The sequence below is a fragment of the Diadema setosum genome, chromosome 19 (genome assembly GCF_964275005.1).
Source record: "Diadema setosum chromosome 19, eeDiaSeto1, whole genome shotgun sequence".
Lineage (NCBI taxonomy): Eukaryota > Metazoa > Echinodermata > Echinoidea > Diadematoida > Diadematidae > Diadema > Diadema setosum.
The window spans coordinates 1,308,794-1,327,672 of record NC_092703.1 but is presented as its reverse complement, the minus strand read 5'-3'; the positions used below and the strand labels follow the sequence as shown (position 1 = coordinate 1,327,672).

Below are 18,879 nucleotides of genomic sequence, written 5' to 3'. Positions count from 1 at the left end.
TTAATCTCTTTTTGCTGCTACTCCGATGATTTACATCCTGTTTTTTGTCCCATTCATCGCACAGCTAGCACTGCCTGGCAAAGATTACGTGCTTGAATAAATTACTATGCAGTTCAGAGCCTCTTTTCTCAGTTCACGCTTTTCCACGGAATGAGCTTTCTTTCCAATATATAGGTTTAAGAAAGTCCATTTGAATTGAGTTATACATCATTTCAAAGATTAGAATCTGTCCTTTCAGTTCAGGATCTGCCCTTATCAAAATAATATCCATATCTGGCTACTTTTTGTAAGTTTTGTGATGAAGGGTCATAATTATATGCTATCAAACATTATATCCAAATATTCAGGAGAACATTATGATGAATGAAGTCTGAAAAAAAAAGTTGAACTTTCCAGTCCCGCCTCAAGGGAGTGTGTGTGTTTATGTGTATATGTGTGTATGTTGGAAGCAGTAGGGATGTAAATGCAATGTACATGTGAAGAGTTTGTTTGCAAAAACCAATAAGTCCATATTTGTCAAATGGAGATATTTGCGATGAAAGGTCAAGAAAAATAAAGAGAATAATAAGAAAATTTTTGCTTCTTTTGACCATAACTTCAAAAATATACCTTTATTAGTGGCCAATATATCATTTAAAGGGTATTATTTTGTACGTTATTAGAGACCGTACTTCAAAATCTTCAAAAATGGACTTATCGGTTTTTGCAAACAAACTCTTCATGTATTTCCTAGATATATCCCCTTCGATGTGCTCATGCAGAGAATTTATCTATTTAACACTGAACAAGCTATCAGCAGCTAACAGTTTAGGGACACATATCCACTTATAATGATTAATCTCGAATTTCCTTGTAAGGTCAACGAAATGAAAGCTGTTCTTGGCAATCTCGTATATACCGAAATGAATCAGACAGATTTACCTGTACAAAAAAAAAAGGACAACACGAAGAAGTATGTGTATGAAATTTCTTTCCTTTCCTGGGGTGATAAAGCTGTAAGAATGCATCTGAATTGGGAGGTGATCTTTATTTTAAAGGCTTGTTAATCCGAAAATGAAACGAGGCTCGTTATTCCGAAACACGCAAAGTCCCTGTACGTACCATGTTTGATACCGTACTCCAAAAAGTGAAATTGGATTCATTAACAACATTTGCGGCGTTGTTCCGATGGTTCGTTGAAGGTTCGTTATTGCGAAAAACAGATAATTATTCCGAAAATAAAAAAGAAGGTACGTCCTGAGAACCATCGGATTTATGAACCTTATTACGTTTTCGGATTAACGAACCTTTGAAATAACGAACTTTTTCCATTTTGAGATGAAAGAACCTCTGGAATAACAAACCTTATGTTGGACTGCAACCAACCTTCAGAACAACGAGCTGTAACCTCTGAATCCACCATAGAGCGGATTCTGCCCAATCGGTGTACATCGTCTCTTCAGCTTTTAGCAGCACTAAGAGTTATACTTTCAATACTTTCTTCCCTGGTCAAAACTCACTCAGATTTTTTTTTAATCCATCCTCATCGGATTGTGTTTTGAACTCTGACCCTCCATTACTGGTTAGACTCCATGACAGTTTTTGCAACCGCTCCGGTCCACTGTGGATCGCGGCCACTCATCAGTGTTAGCAATGTATAATGGATTCCTCGCGATTGAGTTGCGAACATCGTAATGTCACCACGCACCTGCCACTCCTTGTGTTTCCACAGCAACGCAAATATGGACATCACTTTTCATAACTCACTATCTTTCTTTCGCTCGACTTCTGGAAGAAGTTCTCACATACCGTTCACAATTTCTCCTTGAACATTCACTGAGAAATTCAACATTTCACTGTCTTGCAAAATTAACTTCTTCGACAGCCTTTCAATTCAACTTGATTAGAAGCTATGAATATGTAAGGTCGCCAACTCTCATCATTTTTGTTCTCTTTACATTGGATACACACAAACTCTATATCCCCTTTCTATGTGGCAATCTACCTATCCCTATCTAATTTTCACCTTTTGTTCCGCCTTGTCATGGAAAGCTGCAGCAACCTATCGGATTTTATATTGTCATTTGTACAAATTCACTGGAATCATTTTCACGGAGGTATGTAGGCGGCCTACATGCCTGTATCATCGAAACATGAGGAAGGGCAAAATAACTTCGAGGTTGACTTCCTGAATTCTGGCGTCTGCGACGCACCCCGAAGTGCGAACTGATAAGTTTGTATGACATAATAAGTACAACAAATTGTGAGGATGGTACTCTGCATTCCTAGCCAAGTCAAATCCGACAAGGTACCCCTTCAAGCTAAAGTAGGCCCCACATGATAGTATCATTGCTATTAACAACTAGTTATTTCCAGAAGCGCAGCCGTGCTCCTTAAATTCTATTCTGTACCGGTCAGTATACGAGTAACGATTCCGTAGATTATTGCGTATTTTGTGTTATATTCACTATCATGACAACAACCTGGAATTCCTGTCCTGCGACCCCACCAACACATGAAGCATCTCTACGGGACAATTAAGGAATATTCATTTCTTACGAAATCTATTCCACAAGCTTTTGAATTTTGAAGTTTCTTAATCATTAGTGCCACTTCTTCCAAAGTGACTGGGGCATCCAAGGGACCATCTGCCTCGACAATTTCTGAAGTACCGGTACTATCTTCCAGGCCTGTGGGCTGGTCATCTTGGCTATTACCTAAACGACTAAAATGATTAACAAAATCCTCTAATGAAACATTTCCTGTTTTCCTTACTTTGCATTCATTATTACTGTTGAGTAATTGGCAATATTTTTTCGGATTGGATGCCTGTAATGAACGGAGAGATTCATTCAAATCTCTATGAAATGTTCTTCTTTTATGTCTTAATAAAATTTCTTATAAAGCTTTCCTGTTAATGATCAACGATATTTACTCGAATCAACATACAGAAACCCGCACGTAGATGGCGTCATTATTTTGGCACACGAATTGCAGCTCCATATACATAGATGTCTAAAAATCTCAACAACAACAACAACAACAACTAGGGTAGGGAGTGAGCACACGTTTCGCGTTTTTGCCTACAGTGCTTGTCAAACGTCAAGTTTCATGCTGGATCGCTTTATCAGTTGTACAAATGACTGACTTCAAAGAGGAGCAAGCTAATGAAATTGAAGCTCTTGAATCTATATATCCTGATGAAATAACAGGTAAGGAATTTTACATCGGAATTGTGCTCACAAGCCAGGAGATGGAATGCGGGATGCGTGGTCCCATATACTGCCATTAATGTCTTGTTCTAGGCTAGTGAACGTGCGTGCCTGCTGCCATCTGCCACTGCACTGACACACTGCATCGAGTATCTTCTATAATCTACTGCTACCAAATGATGTAGATTGTAGATAATGCCTAGTCTAAATCTGTTAGAAACGAGACCAACATGCCATGTTTCGTATAGACAATGGCATGGTATGGTCCCGAGCGCCGCGGACCTAGATCCCCGCCCTAACACTGCCCTAACTTAAGGCCACAAAGGGAAAGGCCCCTGCCCTAGTCATCTGGTCATGCTGGTAGTAGGCCTACCTTACTACAATTAAATTTATTATTTTTAAATTATTATGTAGGACTAGGTCTAGTTGTTCTATTGATTATCAATATCATTAACTAGACAAAGTCTATTGCCACTTTGAATGCCAGCCCAATGGCAATGTCAATCACAATGCTAATAAAATTGATTTAAAAATTCAGGCAAAATGAGTGAATGTCAAAATTGATAGTGGACTTACGATGATGGCATGTCTAGTGATTACATCTTACTTCTACCTTTACTTCTAATATGGCAAAAGTTCCTTTTTGGTTCTGAATACCCCACCACCTGCCAAATGTGTGTGCAAGCATGCATCCATGCATAAGCCAACAAGAGTAGGAATCTAGCCTAGGATTGACTAGTGTAGTGTAGAGTGACCAGTAAAATTGTGATTGCTGTCCCAAAGGAACTTTTTCCAAGTGTTGTAAGTTGTATCAACTTAAGATTTTGTTATTGACTAGTTTCCATTGGTTATATCATGGAAACGCAACAATGCACAATAAGATTTTTATTGATTCAAAAGCACACAAGATTATGTGATAACTACATTGTACAATATTCTAGGTGAGTACACACAAGTAAAGCTTTGACAGATTCAACATTGCATAAAGTGAGAGTCTAGCTCATTTTTATTCTATTTTGTTTAATGAGTTAAGAGTTTGCATGCTTTCATGCTGTTGTTTCCTCTGAATGTGTAAAAGTTATCACCTGTGTCATTCAGGTTGCTTTCTTTTGCCTGTTTTGTTTCTGTTGAATTCAGTGCTTGCCACAGATCCATTCCATGTCTTCCAGATCACCGTCTCGGCTGAGGAGGACGAGACGGGGGAAGAAAATGAGGACGAAAAAGGTGAGGATGCTGAGTTTCTCAAATTCAAAAGAACACCAATGACATAGAAAATGACCTGATACTGCAATGGTGTATATTGCTCTTTGAAAAGACTGTGTGTTTGTGCATTTGTGATGAACTTCAATATATGTGACCCGCTACAACAAAATGATCCTAAAGTCGGGCGAGGTCGATTATTTGAAAATTGCATGACAAAATTCCCTAATCTTTCTGCTTTAAATTGATATATAACTCATGTTATGAAAATAATCGGCTGCGGAGATATCGATGTTTAAAAGATAGCATGTCGAGACGTCTGGGAAATCACTGTTTCGAAAAAAGCGCCCTGAAAGTTTTCCTTGCGACGCAATCGCGATCAAGGGACACGCAAGTTAGTTTTCACCTAGTCAGTAGAAGGTAAACCCTAGCAACCCCCGAAATGCTCATTCAAGCACAGCGTCGGCCGTCTCCTCACCGACCAATCAGTGACCAGGATGCCAGGAGAAGCGGCTGGGCATTGCGCACCCCGCCCGCACGCTCCAGTCGACTTGGCAGTGTGCGAGCTTCACGCTTCGGTTAGCGGCAAGCAGCAAACTGACCAATGAGATCACTCCGGTCGTTGTTAGGGGCGGAGCCTATCTGTGGCGCTCAATCCAAATTTTCGAACCAGTTTCTGCTTCATTGAAACGCCAGAAAACATGGCCCAGAAAAACGCTATTTCTTGGTCTTTCCTTTCATCATTTTGCTTCAAAATTTCGACAGATGATAGAAGACATGTCAGACTCCAATAATATGTCAAAATCAGAAAATCGTAAGTTTTGACCAATTATGATGCTCTGACTTCAAACTCGATTTTCACGGCTTTGACCGTGCGCGACTTTAGGACCTTTTTGTTGTAGCGGGTCACATATTGATCTTTGATATAACACTATAGCAATTTTGTTCTTATTGTGAGCAAGTTACTGTACATTGACATTCATTGTATGTCATTTCTCTCGTTTAATAATGCTGTCTTCGTAGAAATATCAGTTTTCTGAATGTTATAATCTAGCTATATGTATGACCCTGCACCACAAAACCAACAAAAAGTCACCAGACATGGATTCTGAAAGAGCAGACTTTAAGCTTTAAAATGATGTATGATTTGATTAAAATGGACTCTCCTAAAACTATCTAAATTTTGGAAAGAAGGTACACACTCGTGAAAAATTTGTACTGGGAAAAAAGGCGCTGAAGTATAGGGTCTATTCGACACTTGATCTTACCAAACTGTGCTCTGTGCAGTGAGTGGGACAAAAAAAAAAAACCAGGATGTAAAACTCCATAATCAGGGAATGTGACTTTTGGTGGTTTTGTGATGCAGGGTCACATATTATTATAGTCTAGATATCTCCAGGAAATTTAAAGTGACTGGGTCTTTCCTGTTACAGGAAAAATCTTTCTATTGTTCTGGACATCTGCTTCTGTGAGAGTTGTTGAAGATTCCTGTGTGATCAGGAGATTAAATCATCAAACTTGTTGGTAGAGTTGGGTGATTGTCGAGTCAGGCACCGCTGGAGCAAGCATTTAAAAGCTCATAGAGATATTGCAAATTTACTGGTTCAAAGGGAACTCTGCCAGTTTCTTGAAAAAAAAAAAAAAAGTTTGTTTTTCCATACACCAGCCAATGCTTACCATATCTAGAGCATTCAACATTCTATCTACAATGCTGCACACTGGCACTGGTCCGACGGTTCTGGACCAGTAAAAATCACTCTTTGTCCAGTAACTTTTTCAGCAATGGACCAGTAGAGAATGGAAAAACTGGGTACCTACTGGTCTGACAGACATGTCAGACCAGTCGAAAAAATGAGTTAGTGTGCAGCCCTGTTCTATGATATCTTGGATCGCCTGCTGTCTGCTGGATTTGGAGACAAAGGCACAGAAAGAATACAAAGCAAGATTTTTGTCATAGCATGACAGATTAGTAGCATACAGTGTGTAGTAACATACCAACATTTACCCTTGATAATTTGCTATTTTCTCCACTAGAGAACTCTTGATTCATTGAATTTAGTTTCTGATTTGAAGAATTTTAATGTGAAAACTCAACACTAGGAATGTTGGATGTTTGTCCTTCCAGGTCAACTGTCCGTCACTCTGTGCTTCACATACACACCAACTTACCCCGAGGAGGCACCCGTCTTTGAGGTGACCTTCAATGATGATGTTGCGCAGGAGTATGAAGACAAAATCAGGGAGCTGGTTGAAGCCCAGGTGATGATAACTATGAAATTTTCCTCGTCGGTTTTCAGCTTTCTGGAATTGTTGCTGAGGCATTGAGCTCTGAAGATTATTGGGTGGGGGGGGGGGGGTAGAAAGGAACAAAATCTGCCAAAGTTCCATATGCTTTATGCTGGCAGTCACTCTGTATTTGTTCCAGATGAATTTCACAAATTTCATAATTGATTTCAGTGCATCATCTGTCTACAGTTTAAATTGCATTTCCACTGTAAATAACCCAGTCTTCATGGGAATGTTTTTCATGTGCATGATCCATGTATACTCTTTTGAAAGGAGAAGTGTATTTCAGGAAGATGGGGTTTTCTTCATCAGTAATACAGCATAATGATTATACAGTGTAATCCCCCTTTGTCAATGCATGTAATGAATCAAGGATATTTGACGAGTGAACAGTACCTTGTATATGTTGTAAGACAGGATGGTAATGTGTATAGATTTAGAAAATTGTGATTATGTGGAATATGATTAATGTTTTGCATGTGTCACTAAGTTAAGACTGATCAAAGAAAATATTGATTGCACTTGATTAATGCTAATAAGCTACATGTACTAATGAATATAATCAAGACATATACTGTATACACCGATACACCGTATATTTCGCGAGCCTAAATTTTCGCAAATCGGGAATTCCCAACGATTTCGCGAGTGGTTAAATTCGCGATCGTAGAGTCCTGCACTGAACAGAGGAATGCACATGTGCATATCACATTCACATCGGGATCACAGTCAATATTTTCGCGTGTCTTTAATTTCGCAAATAGCACCTGATTCGCAAAATTTGCGAAAATAAAAACCTCGCGAAATATTTGGTGTATACAGTACTGCACAGAGATATAATGAAAACATATATTCCACATAACTGTAATCAAAGCATATATTCCACATATGTGTAATTAAAGCATATGTTACACAAAAATATTATCAAAACATATTATCGTATTCTCCGTGTCACTGACTTGAGGCAGATCGAGGAGAATCTGGGCATGGCCATGATCTTTGCCATCGTGTCAGCGGCCCAAGAGTTCCTGAACGAAAGGATAGATGACCTCAAGGCCGCCCGGGAGGACCGGAGGAAGAGACTGGAAGAAGAGAAGAGGAGAGAGGAGGAAGAAGCAGTAAGTAGCTTCACAGTCTGAAAGTACACCTTAAAGGCGCATAGTCCCAGTAGTGTAGAGGGCGCTGTTGATGATACTGCTGATCACTGCTAGCGTTGATACGAAGATTGCCGAAGTTGAGCTGTCGTCAAGAGTAAAGCACGTAGGTGTTGCTAGGTAACATTGCCTTTGTTGTCTTCTCTGTCTCAACATGGTGTAAGTCCTAAAAATGCCCTCAAAATCATTCTTTCACCAAGCACTTTTGTGTTTCTGTTGCCTCATTACAAGTGAATAATTATTTCATTAAACCTAGAGGAAACAAAGAGGTTGTTCATGAAGCGTGCTGTAGTGAAGTTTGCTCGTACATGCACACAGAATTGAGAGAGGGAATCATATTAATGTATTATGTTGTATATGTTTTCATATAGTTTTGATTTTCTTTCCATTTGTATAATGTTTTACTTGATATTATTATTTGTAAGTCCATATTACATTATGTAACTTTTGTACCTGATGCAGGGCTCCCATGTAAAGCAGGCCTTTGCGGCTCTGAATGGGAAAACCCTGCTTTTAAAGAAGACGCAACTTATATAGATAAATAAATAGATAATATTGGATGCCTGCTGTGAATATCTCTTGCAGGAGAAGAAACTGAAAGGAACTCTGGTGACAATTGAAAGTTTCCTGGCGTGGAAAGAAAAGTTTGACCAGGAACAGAGGGAAAAGAAAGCAAAACATCAGTCCAGTACAGAAAGTCAAGGAGGCAAACTCACAGGTGGGTAGCATAGCCTGAGCAAGACAAACATTCTTTGTTTTCTTAGATATTAATTCAAATCATGCATGAATTAACCCATTCTTGGTGTAAAGTGAAAATGGATGATACAAACACAGTTCAAAAGCAAACAAATCAATTTTCAATATAAACTGCAATGATCTCTGTCGTCAACATACGTGTAGATAACAGTAAATTATTTATAAATCAATCCCACTTGTCAATGTAATTATTAACAAGAAAATATTTACAAATGCAAAGCAATCCTAGTCTCCTTATGTTGGATCATATAAATCATAGTCCACTTGTAGGAAAGTATACTAAAAGGATACAGTGTACATGTACTAGTCAAGAATGACATCGTTCATACAAAGTGCAAATTTTCCTGAGGTTATAAAGAAATTTCGAGTCCTGAGGATGTCGTTGTAGTGGGAGTCGCCTGTACATACATGTTTTTCTCATGAAAAGTCAATAATTCTTTATCATGGTCATCATTCCATGTCAATTTACCTTATTCATCACTTCATGACATCTTTGTTTGTCTTTTACTCATATTTCTCGTATGCAGGAAGAGAACTATTCTTCCAGAATGCAAACCTAGATACATCAGATATGGACCTTCTAGATGAGAGTAAGTTGACAGGACATCTTATTCAAGATGAAATACTGGATGCCAAAAAGAAACAGTTCTTTAAGCAGTCTTGTATTGGTTTGTGTAATTTCAATCTTGAAATCATGTTCAAAATGCTGATTTGATTGTATTCGAGAATTAGAAATGAGAATGTAACAGTGTGAGTGTGTATGAGTAACTACAGATTGTATTGCCACTACAGCATTCATCATATTACTACTTTTGCTGAAGGTATTGCTATTGTTTCATGTTTCATGGAATTTCTATGCAAAGACCTTTTTATAGATGTCCACTCAAATGCCATTTCTGTTTTGACCACTAGGTGACCGGGTGGAGGTGGACGAGTCACTATTCCAGGACATGGATGACCTGGAATTAGAAGACGACGAAGACTGACCGTGTGTGAAGGGACAGTATTATTATCATTATGACCTTTGAACTCTAGAGAGAAGAAGAGAATGGAATGCATGCATGCATGACTTCATGCAATACCGGTATTATTAGCCGATGTGCCGTCAGAAGTTCGGAAGAGGAGACAAATGTTTCATCCGAGAAATTGCTTCAATGTATCCTGAATCGTTGGAATCAAGGATACCCATCAGATTTTTTTGCTTTTGTTTCATTTTTAGCTTTGATCGTGTATTGTGCAGTCACATGTTATGCATACTCCCACTACACAATCAATTCTCATTGCCAATGGCAGAACTTTTGTGAAGTTTGCTAGAGGGTCACCCCAGATGATACTTTATAAGTGGTTATTTTCGCGAGGGTTTAATTTTCGTGAATTTCGCGAATCACAGTTGGATCGCGAATTTAACAACACGTGAAAATGCGTCGGTATCAATTGACCTTCTAATTCGTGAAAATACCTGTACGCGAAAATAACAGCTTATACAGTACATGTAATTGAATATTTAGTACAGAAGTGCCATTGACAACGTGTCCTGTTTGTTCATGATACCCATGCAAGGAGTGATAAAGAATTTAATGCATTAAACAAACTTAAGTCTTGAGCAAAACTCTTTGTTGAAGAGAACAATCTGCCCCCAAAATCATTTGTAGGTATGATGTCACTTTATTTTGAGAAACTTTCATTTTGAAAAAAAAATATATATATATGATATGTTTATGAAGAGTTTGTTCGCAAAAACTGATAAGTCCATATTTGCCAAATGGAGATATTTGCGATTAAAGGTCAAGAAAAATAAAGACAGTAATAAGAAAATTTTTGCTTCTTTTGACCATAACTTCAAAAATGTACCTTTATATGTAGTGACCAATATATCATTTAAAAGGTATTATTTTGTACTTTATGACAGAGACCGAACTTCAAAATCTTCAAAAATGGACTTATCGGTTTTTGCGTACAAACTCTTCATATATATCATTCCACATATCTAACACTTCAAAAGTTCTTTTGTATCTTCAAAATTTCCCTTGCAGAATTCATAAAGGAACATATATTGTAGTTTTTGAAGTACAAATTAACAGCCTGGACAAGCCAATGAGTGAAAGCTTTGATCTTGATATATTATCCATATCATCATAAATCTCAGTTTCTTATCATCATCATGAAAGCAAGCCAGACATGTTTTGTTTAGTTTTTTTTTTTTTTTTTTTTTTTTGTATTTTGTATGTGAAGCTCTGGCAATGGCATAACAGTATTACATGTACAAGTGCCAAGCTAAGCATGGAAAGGAGTTTCTCTTGCTTTTCTATGACAGCACAGCTGTTCTATGTGAATCTAGACATAAAGGACATGAGAGATACTGTATATGATCTCCAATGTCATTTCACAGTCAAAATGAAGGAAGATACACTGTACATCTTTATTGAAAAGCCTACAATAATGCATTCTTTATAGATTTAACAACAACCTTTAGCCATTAGGCACCCAGAATTCATGACTTTTGAACTGTCCTCTGGAATGTAAGGATGTATGTTTGACAGACTGCACCTTAGCTGCCATGTGGGTAACAATGATGTCATACATAATAAGTTTGTTGGAAATTTTCCTCAACTCTGTATTATTTTTGTTCTCTAAAAATCTATTCTGTGCAGGGTGTGTTTACACTGTTATGTCGACAAGAGGCAAAAGTGTGAATGTTGCAGAGTGTTCATTTATCATTTATTTTTTGTTAATTTATTCATTTGAAGTGATTTCTGCTGGTGCTTAATAATTGGTACAAGTGAGGCCTATGTAGATCTGATTTATATTACAAGCTCATGTGTACATTTTTGATTAAGTACATTTGACCAGACATCACATTTTCACCTGAGAAGTTTCAGACATCAAAGCCAAGGAGACTGGAAAACAAAGTAATGCAGATGAAATCTTTAGTTTTTAGTACTCCTTCAGATATCAGATGTTTGCTATCTTAAACAATGGTCTGTGTTAACAAGATTTTATCAGTTGATGAATATCCTGTGTTAATTTTGGATTCATAGAATGTTTTGGTGAAATGTACAACTTCAGGAGTCATGTCGCAGCTGTGTTTTAAAATTGACCTATTGTGCTCTATCAGAACACAGAGTTGGAAGAATATCACTAACTGACTGTTCTGTGACTTTACCTGGCTTTTGTGTAGATGTGTCACAAATGAGAATTCTCATTGCCAACTTGGATTACCAGAAGGAGGAAGGAAATTTTTGTAGTTTTTTTTGTGTATCACTATTACCAGTGCAAACATATTCTGTCATACATTCTGTATTAAACAAAACACATCAAAAATGCTTTAACAAAGTTTCAAAGACAAGGTACGGTAAGATGATATAGAGTGTCACAAGTTTACTTGCTGCATAAATTATTCAACATTGATTATGGCTTTGTAACTGATTGACAAATCAGTTGCAATGAAAACATCTCGACGGAAGGATTTCATGAATTTGAATAATTATAGCTTTGTAAGGACTTGAATTCAGTCCTTACAAAATCCCTTGAAAGTGTTTTTTGTTTGTTTGTTTTTTTAACTGGAGATTTTCTCCATGTAATGTGACTGTGATTGCCATAATGCCCAGATCAAGACTCTTGTACAGACATCACTGAGGTCTGTACCCCTTATGTGTATTACCAGTGTGAAGCTAGAAGGATGTTCATGCAATAAAAGGTTTTTAATGCCATTTTGCTTCTCAAACATCAGTACGGAGAGAGGGAACTGTACAAGGAATTCATGACAAGGAGGTTGCTAGTCTGAGCATTTTTTTTTTTTGAACTGTCAGAACGTCTTCTTGTTCGCCAAGTAAATGTGCTGCTTCATTTTGCAAGTTTTACTAGATTTCGCCACCTTTTTTTTTTCTTGCAAATGACCCAGAAATGGTATTTCCCTCAGATTTGTTGCACTTTCAGAGTGTGTTCCTGTCATTGGCCACTTAATTATGACAGCTACCATGATGTGACCCTGCATCACAAAAACCCACAAATTGTCCAATGGCCCTGAAAATACATAATAATGCTTCCATTGAACTCTGCCGATTTAGGGTTTGGGGATATATTTTGTACTGTGTTACCTTTGCTTCTAAATCCATCCAAAATTTGAATCAAGTAAAAGAATGAAGTATTTGTGGATGTTTTTCTTTCGTAAATTTTCTTTTTTCCCCTGTAAGTTATTTTTCTCCATTTTCTAAAATTTGATAGGTGAATGTATGTATGGAAATCACTGAGAAACTGAAAATAACTGAAAATAGTCAGCAATTTTAATACAATTGTACTGTGATTTGATCATGAATCATATGTTGCTAATATATGTTGTGAATTAACCTGTTCCATACAGGAACCTGGCGGCTTGTGTAGTAAGTCTATTTGGATTTCAAAATTCACTATGGAATGTGTTAAGGTCAATCTCTATTGCCATAGAGCTCAAATCCCCTCCTTATTCCACACACCATAATGGGAAACTTGGTTCGCTTGACTAGACCTGTTGAAGATGAGTCCCAAGTATATGTGGGCAAGTGTCGTAGTTAAATGTGTGCTGAAGCAAAATCAGCCCGTCCTCAACAGGTGTAAACTTCAAAGCCCCTTTTCTCAGTAGCTTTCCTGTGATGCAGGGTCACCTGTGGATAGGCCAACACATACTTTTAAAGGGTACTACATTTGAACAACTAAATGGTGAACAGTCCTTTGGAGTTGAGTGAACCATGTCATAGTTTATAATCCTATATACAGGTATATTGTACCTGCATATATTCGTGATGCTGTATCACATCTACTCCCATGGGGAGGTTGGTATGGATAATAGGCCTATACATGTAATTTGTTTTCAGTACAAATACAACAGTTATATTATTACAAATGAAATCAGTAAGATTCAGAGTTGCATTATAATCAAGTCTCTTTGTCGTTGTTTTGTTGTTGTTGTTGTTGTTGTTGTTGTTAATATTCATATAACTTTGTTGAACAAGCACTTGTGAATGAAGGTCTTAGAAATCCAAACATGCACAAAACAAAAGTTGTTCAGGCAGTGTCTGAATTATGGATTCTGATGTGGCAAAATGTGACCAATATCTTTTCAAATTACAGAAAAAAATCTTGAATTTTGTACACCAAAGAAAGCAATACTATGGAATTAGTGTATGATGCATAAAAGAAAAAGAGACTTATGTGGTATGTACAATAAAATAATTGTGGTCATTGCGTACAAAGTGTTATCAGAACAATACATTAATGTTGCCCAATACCCAAGTATACACAAACAGTAACATATAAACAGACCAAATCCTGACAACTGGAATTTTAAAGAAGGAATTGCGGAAAGCCATAAAAAGACAGGTTTTTACCCCAAATATGATAATAAAATGTTTTGCTTATACCCATGTGCTCTACAAAGTAACAATGACATAAAAAAAAAATACCTCAAGAATGAACATTAGAAATAACATTGGATGAAAGTAAATCTTTACATTCAAATTATACATGAATTTTAATACCAAACTTATTTTAGAACAACAGGATCTATGTGAATAATATGAAGAGTTTGTTTGCAAAAACCGATAAGTCCATTTTTGAAGATTTTGAAGTACGGTCTCTGTCATGAAGTACAAAATAATACCTTTTAAATGATATATTGGTCACTACATAATAAGGTATATTTTTGAAGTTATGATTAAAAGAAGCAAAAATTTTCTTATTATTCTCTTTATTTTTCTTGACCTTTAATCGCAAATATCTCCATTTGGCAAATATGGACTTATCGGTTTTTGCAAACAAACTCTTCATATGATCCAAGAACACACTGTCGTGTAATGTTAAGCTTTTGAAGACTAAGAAGTCCCAAATACAGTATACTGCATTGTGTACTATGTCTATGGGAAATGCATTTTACAGCAAAATTAGTCTGTCTTCATTGGGTTAACTATTAATAATATAATTATAATATTAATTAACAAAGTGCGCTAAGAATACAAATGTCAATAAAAACGTGACCGTGCTTCACAAAATCGACAAAAAGTAGCTTGCCCTAATTTTAATCAAGTACATTGTAGGTGCAACAGTGATGTTTTCATAGAAAGAAGAGGAAAAAATGAATTTAAGAAAGAAAAAGAAAGGAAGGAAGGGAAGAAAGAAAGAAGTAGGAAAGGAAGAAAGAAAAAAAGAGAGGAGGAGAGAGATAGTGGGAGAGTGGACAATAAACACGGAAGAACAAAGAAACGGGAAAATAAATTGCAGATGTTTCGTGAAAAGGCCCGTTTGATGGACATTGTGACAGAGCCTTCTCTATTACAAAAGGCTCTGTGACCAGTTGTCATGTAGCGCCACCTCGTGATGACGTTATTACAGGCACTTCTCCCATACACTTGTTGTGGGGTACTGGTATACTGTACACAAGTACCCCCATGTCTTGGAGTGAACAACGGTACGTGCAGACACTAGACTGGCGGAGGAGGTAGGCTTTTCGCCATCAACACTGTGCAGCAGCTGTAAGTCGATTGACCCTCGCCGTGATTTTTTCGTAACGTGCATGAAAAAGACGCTGAAGGCATGAAATGAGAGAAGATAAAGTTGAAATAATCGTGTAGCTGTGCTGATCGCGTAGTCTTGTCAAGGTCTCGGTAAGCATGAAATCGAGTTTTCAATAATCATGGCATAAGTTTACATGTCTTGTACAGTTGTAGTGCCTTGTTTAAATGCGTACAGTACGCCTTCTCACTACTGCCATTTCACTCGAATTTACACTGCAGTGACTGCATGATGACTGCACTGCTGTAAAACTGACACTGAAGTTTCGATACATGCGTAATGTGTGTTTGTTAATCCAAAATGTGCAATGTGTGTGTTGGTGTTTTAATCACTGACAACTCTAGTCTCTAATTTATAGTAGGCCTACTTGAGAGCTCGAGAGGTGAGAGACTGCGTGAGGGCAAACAGAAACAACAAAAGCTCAAAGGAAGTCCTCCCCTTATCCCAAGAGGTACGGTACCCGAAGATGCAAGATGTTGGCCAAGGCAAAACAGACATGTAAAATTAACCAAGTTAGTGGGTTAACGATACACAGCCCAGTCGCTGTAAAAGTAACAGGGCTGTACCAGGGTGGTGCACAAAAGCGAACATGGCGATTACGTTGAGTTTTGAATTTTGATACTAGCTGACATTATTTTTGTCTCCTCAAACTCATTGAAGACATTTTTCATCAATTGGACTAGATAATTCATTTGTACAAGTCTATGTTACACGCAAGTGTGGTGTTGTACGTGTTGGGATCGATATTACACAATTCCCAACTTATCGAAAAAGAAGATTATATGCAGCACATGCCAATGGTACATGTACATTATCTTTCACTGATGGACATTTTTAAATAATCGCGAGTTCACACGATTGGAGCTGCACTTGCACCACAAAGTGCAGCTCCAAATTACTTGGTATACGGTCACATATCATGTCTCATATTTTAGGAAAACAATATCAGAATCTGAGATTGACCTTTCATTCTCGATGACTAGCAGACATTCAAAATCATTCATTCGCATTCATCACAAAACCAACAAAAAGTGGCGTGCACTGATTTTGTGTGAGGACTGTAAATAGGTGGAATGGGTTAACCTAGCCAATCTTGACTTTTTCATATAATTTCTGAAGGAGTGAGTCTTCTACAAAATGCGAAAATTTGGGATCATAGAATAAAGAGGAAAATGTGTTTTAGCAATTTTTCTCGAACATTTTTTTTCAATAGCATTGAACTTGTCTTTAGAGTCCCCTTTCTATTTCTTGAAAAACCTGTACACTTCACTTTCAACTCTAGTAATAACCATATAGAAAGGATAATGCTACTGCTTTGAAAGTTTTCATTAATCATGGACAGAATGTGTTCATAAAGCCTGCTCAGTTTCAGCTTAATTTGATACATATTTAATCCCTTCATTGTTGTTGCTCTGGTGGTTTACATCGTGTGTATGTTTGGTTTGGTTTTGTTTTTGTTTTTTGTTTTTTTCATTTCTTGCACAGCTAGCACAGCTTAGTAAAGATTAAACACTTGTTACTAATAGACCCTGTACTTCAGAGCCTCTTTTCTCTGTTCACACTTTTTCCAGAGTGTGGGCTTTCTTTCCAATATTTAGATGGGTGAGGGGAGTCCATTTGAATTGAGTTACACATCAGTTTAGTTTTGGTTGAGACCTAATTTCAGGTTTCTAACATTTTTGGAGAGATAATGAGAAACCTCTCATGAAATATGAAAGAGCATGTAATTCTATGAGGAATTATTTGATGAAAATTTGTTTTGATGAAAATTTGTTTTGAAATGGATGAGATATCCAAAAAAGAGCAATTCCAATAAAGTGTGGGACCCACACGTTATTACAATCGCTTTGTTTTACTTTGTTTTTGGATGTTTCAGTCATTCCAAACCCGATTTTCATCAAATTAACTTTGAATTCCTCTTAAAATGGTATGCTCTGTACTATACCGTAAGTGTTTTCTGGGTATCTCGCAAAAAGTTAAAAGCCCAATTCTCATCTCCACCAATACTGTACCATCCCTTTAAAGTCTGCTCTTTTAGAATCTGCCCTTAACTAAAAATCCATACTAGTCTGGCGACTTTTTGTTGGGTTTGTGGTGCATGGTCACATATAAGACCATACTGTATTCACATACAGGGTTTCCAATGCAATAAAGCCAACGTGCAGAGACCGTTGATCTAGACCCTTCAAAATGCATTGATCAGATACAGTGTGACATACAGTGCATGCATTGTTGCACGTAAAATGTCATCAGACAACTCTCTCCTTATACTTCCTTGTTTTTGGTTTGGTCTTAAGCGGACTTTACAGTACCTAATTGCATGAGTTTCCAAATTACTCGGTACAACTTCACCTTTTTGCATTCAATAAGTATGGTAAAAGAAAATAGCTACATTTAGGCCTATTAATACCTCATGTACAATGTACTTGTACCATGGTATTCATGCATAGTACTAAAAAACAGTTGTGTGATACAGTGTCCATTGTACATGTATGATACAGTATAATATATTATAGCTACATTTTGTACTTTATTCAAGTGTGATATGCATGATGCAAATTTTCATACATTTTTATTTGTTTTGAATGCTCACCGTACAAAGTAGTTTCTCTTATGTCCTTTTAGTGATGCTGGATTGAAAACATATTCTCCAAAGTTAGTGCACATAGGTCAGTACACATGCATGTTTTTATAAGGGATTTACAGTCACTGTGGGCCCATATGAAAGTTTATCTAGCATATACAGTGTATCTACAATGTGTAATAATCAAAGAATGTTGTCAGATTATAGTCCATTCTCTGGTTTGTACGCATTATGCAAATCTTTTGCCCACAATTTTGGTGATCCCATGAAAAGATCAAATAGTTAAAATATGAAAAGTCAAGCCACACTCCCTCTCATTCATGCCTGGACACTAAAAACACCTCCCATCTCATTCCTCTCCAGGCCCCCAAAGGGCTGGGTGCAATATGTTGTCATGGCGACTCCTCCCACTGCTGCTCACCCTGGGTGTGGTCGATGTGTATGGGAGGGCTGAGGAGAGACCAGTGTACGTCAATGAGTGGGCTGTAGAGATTGGAGGAGGGGAGCGGGTTGCTAGAGATGTTGCAGCTGAACATGGATTCGACTTTGATGGTCAGGTGAGGATAGTTCTGTGGAAACATCAGTTTTTAGAAAAAACAGAAAATTTTGCTTATCTAGTATCTTCACTGCTACTCACAGAAGCAGGGGATCTAAAATGTAGTTTAGTCTAGTATTTGACAATCTTTTGAACTCTTGTACCATTACTTTTCGTAGTGTGCTGGTTAATTATGTGGGGGGAAAAAAATCCCCCAAATGGTACAAGTTGTAGGCAGTGAACATTAGCCATGAAGATGGACTGATTCTCCTATAGCACACATTTCCTGTTCACCCCAGCCCGAGAATACTCAGGACTAGTCTTCAATGGGGTTGTTTTGTTTTGTTTAAGATGTACACTTTTCAGTGTGACACAATGGTAAATAGCCAAAAAAAAAAAAAGAAGTTCACCTTTTATTTCATTTTTGATGAATGTAAAGTAAAAGCTGAGTATTATTTCCAAAATATAATACTTTGAAATCAAAGTACAGTTGAGATGAGCACCAATACTACAAAATGATTTCAAGTCATGCACATAATATTATGCAGTCATACCCCCCACTGCTATTAACTGTAGACAATGTGTGTTTCTTGTGAGTTTAGCAGACACTTCATGTATCTCATTATCACT

At 37.2% G+C, this 18,879-nt stretch overlaps 2 protein-coding genes across 2 annotated transcripts in view; both read left to right on the top strand.

Annotated features, from left to right (window-relative positions):
* The first annotated feature begins 3,040 nt into the window (after positions 1–3,040).
* On the top strand, positions 3,041–9,973 carry LOC140242878 (RWD domain-containing protein 1-like). Its single transcript, XM_072322624.1, has 7 exons — positions 3,041–3,191; positions 4,329–4,415; positions 6,517–6,650; positions 7,646–7,795; positions 8,417–8,549; positions 9,115–9,177; positions 9,500–9,973. The coding sequence occupies exons 1-7, from the start codon at positions 3,119–3,121 to the stop codon at positions 9,571–9,573; spliced, it is 714 nt and encodes a 237-aa protein (XP_072178725.1). The 5' UTR covers positions 3,041–3,118; the 3' UTR covers positions 9,574–9,973.
* Positions 9,974–18,082: 8,109 nt separating this feature from the next.
* Positions 18,083–18,879, top strand: part of LOC140242553 (neuroendocrine convertase 2-like) — a 30,643-nt gene continuing 29,846 nt past the window's right edge. The window contains exon 1 of the mRNA XM_072322297.1: positions 18,083–18,271. Coding sequence (XP_072178398.1) covers positions 18,101–18,271 — 171 coding nt within the window. The 5' untranslated portion in view covers positions 18,083–18,100. The remainder of the gene's footprint in view (positions 18,272–18,879) is intronic.

Coding starts and splice junctions, on each gene's coding strand:
- LOC140242878 (XM_072322624.1), top strand. CDS start 3,119: ATGACTGACTTCAAAGAGGAGCAAGCTAATGAAATTGAAGCTCTTGAA. Junction 4,416..6,516: donor AGAAAATGAGGACGAAAAAG/GTGAGGATGCTG, acceptor TTGTCCTTCCAG/GTCAACTGTCCGTCACTCTG. Junction 8,550..9,114: donor TCAAGGAGGCAAACTCACAG/GTGGGTAGCATA, acceptor TCTCGTATGCAG/GAAGAGAACTATTCTTCCAG.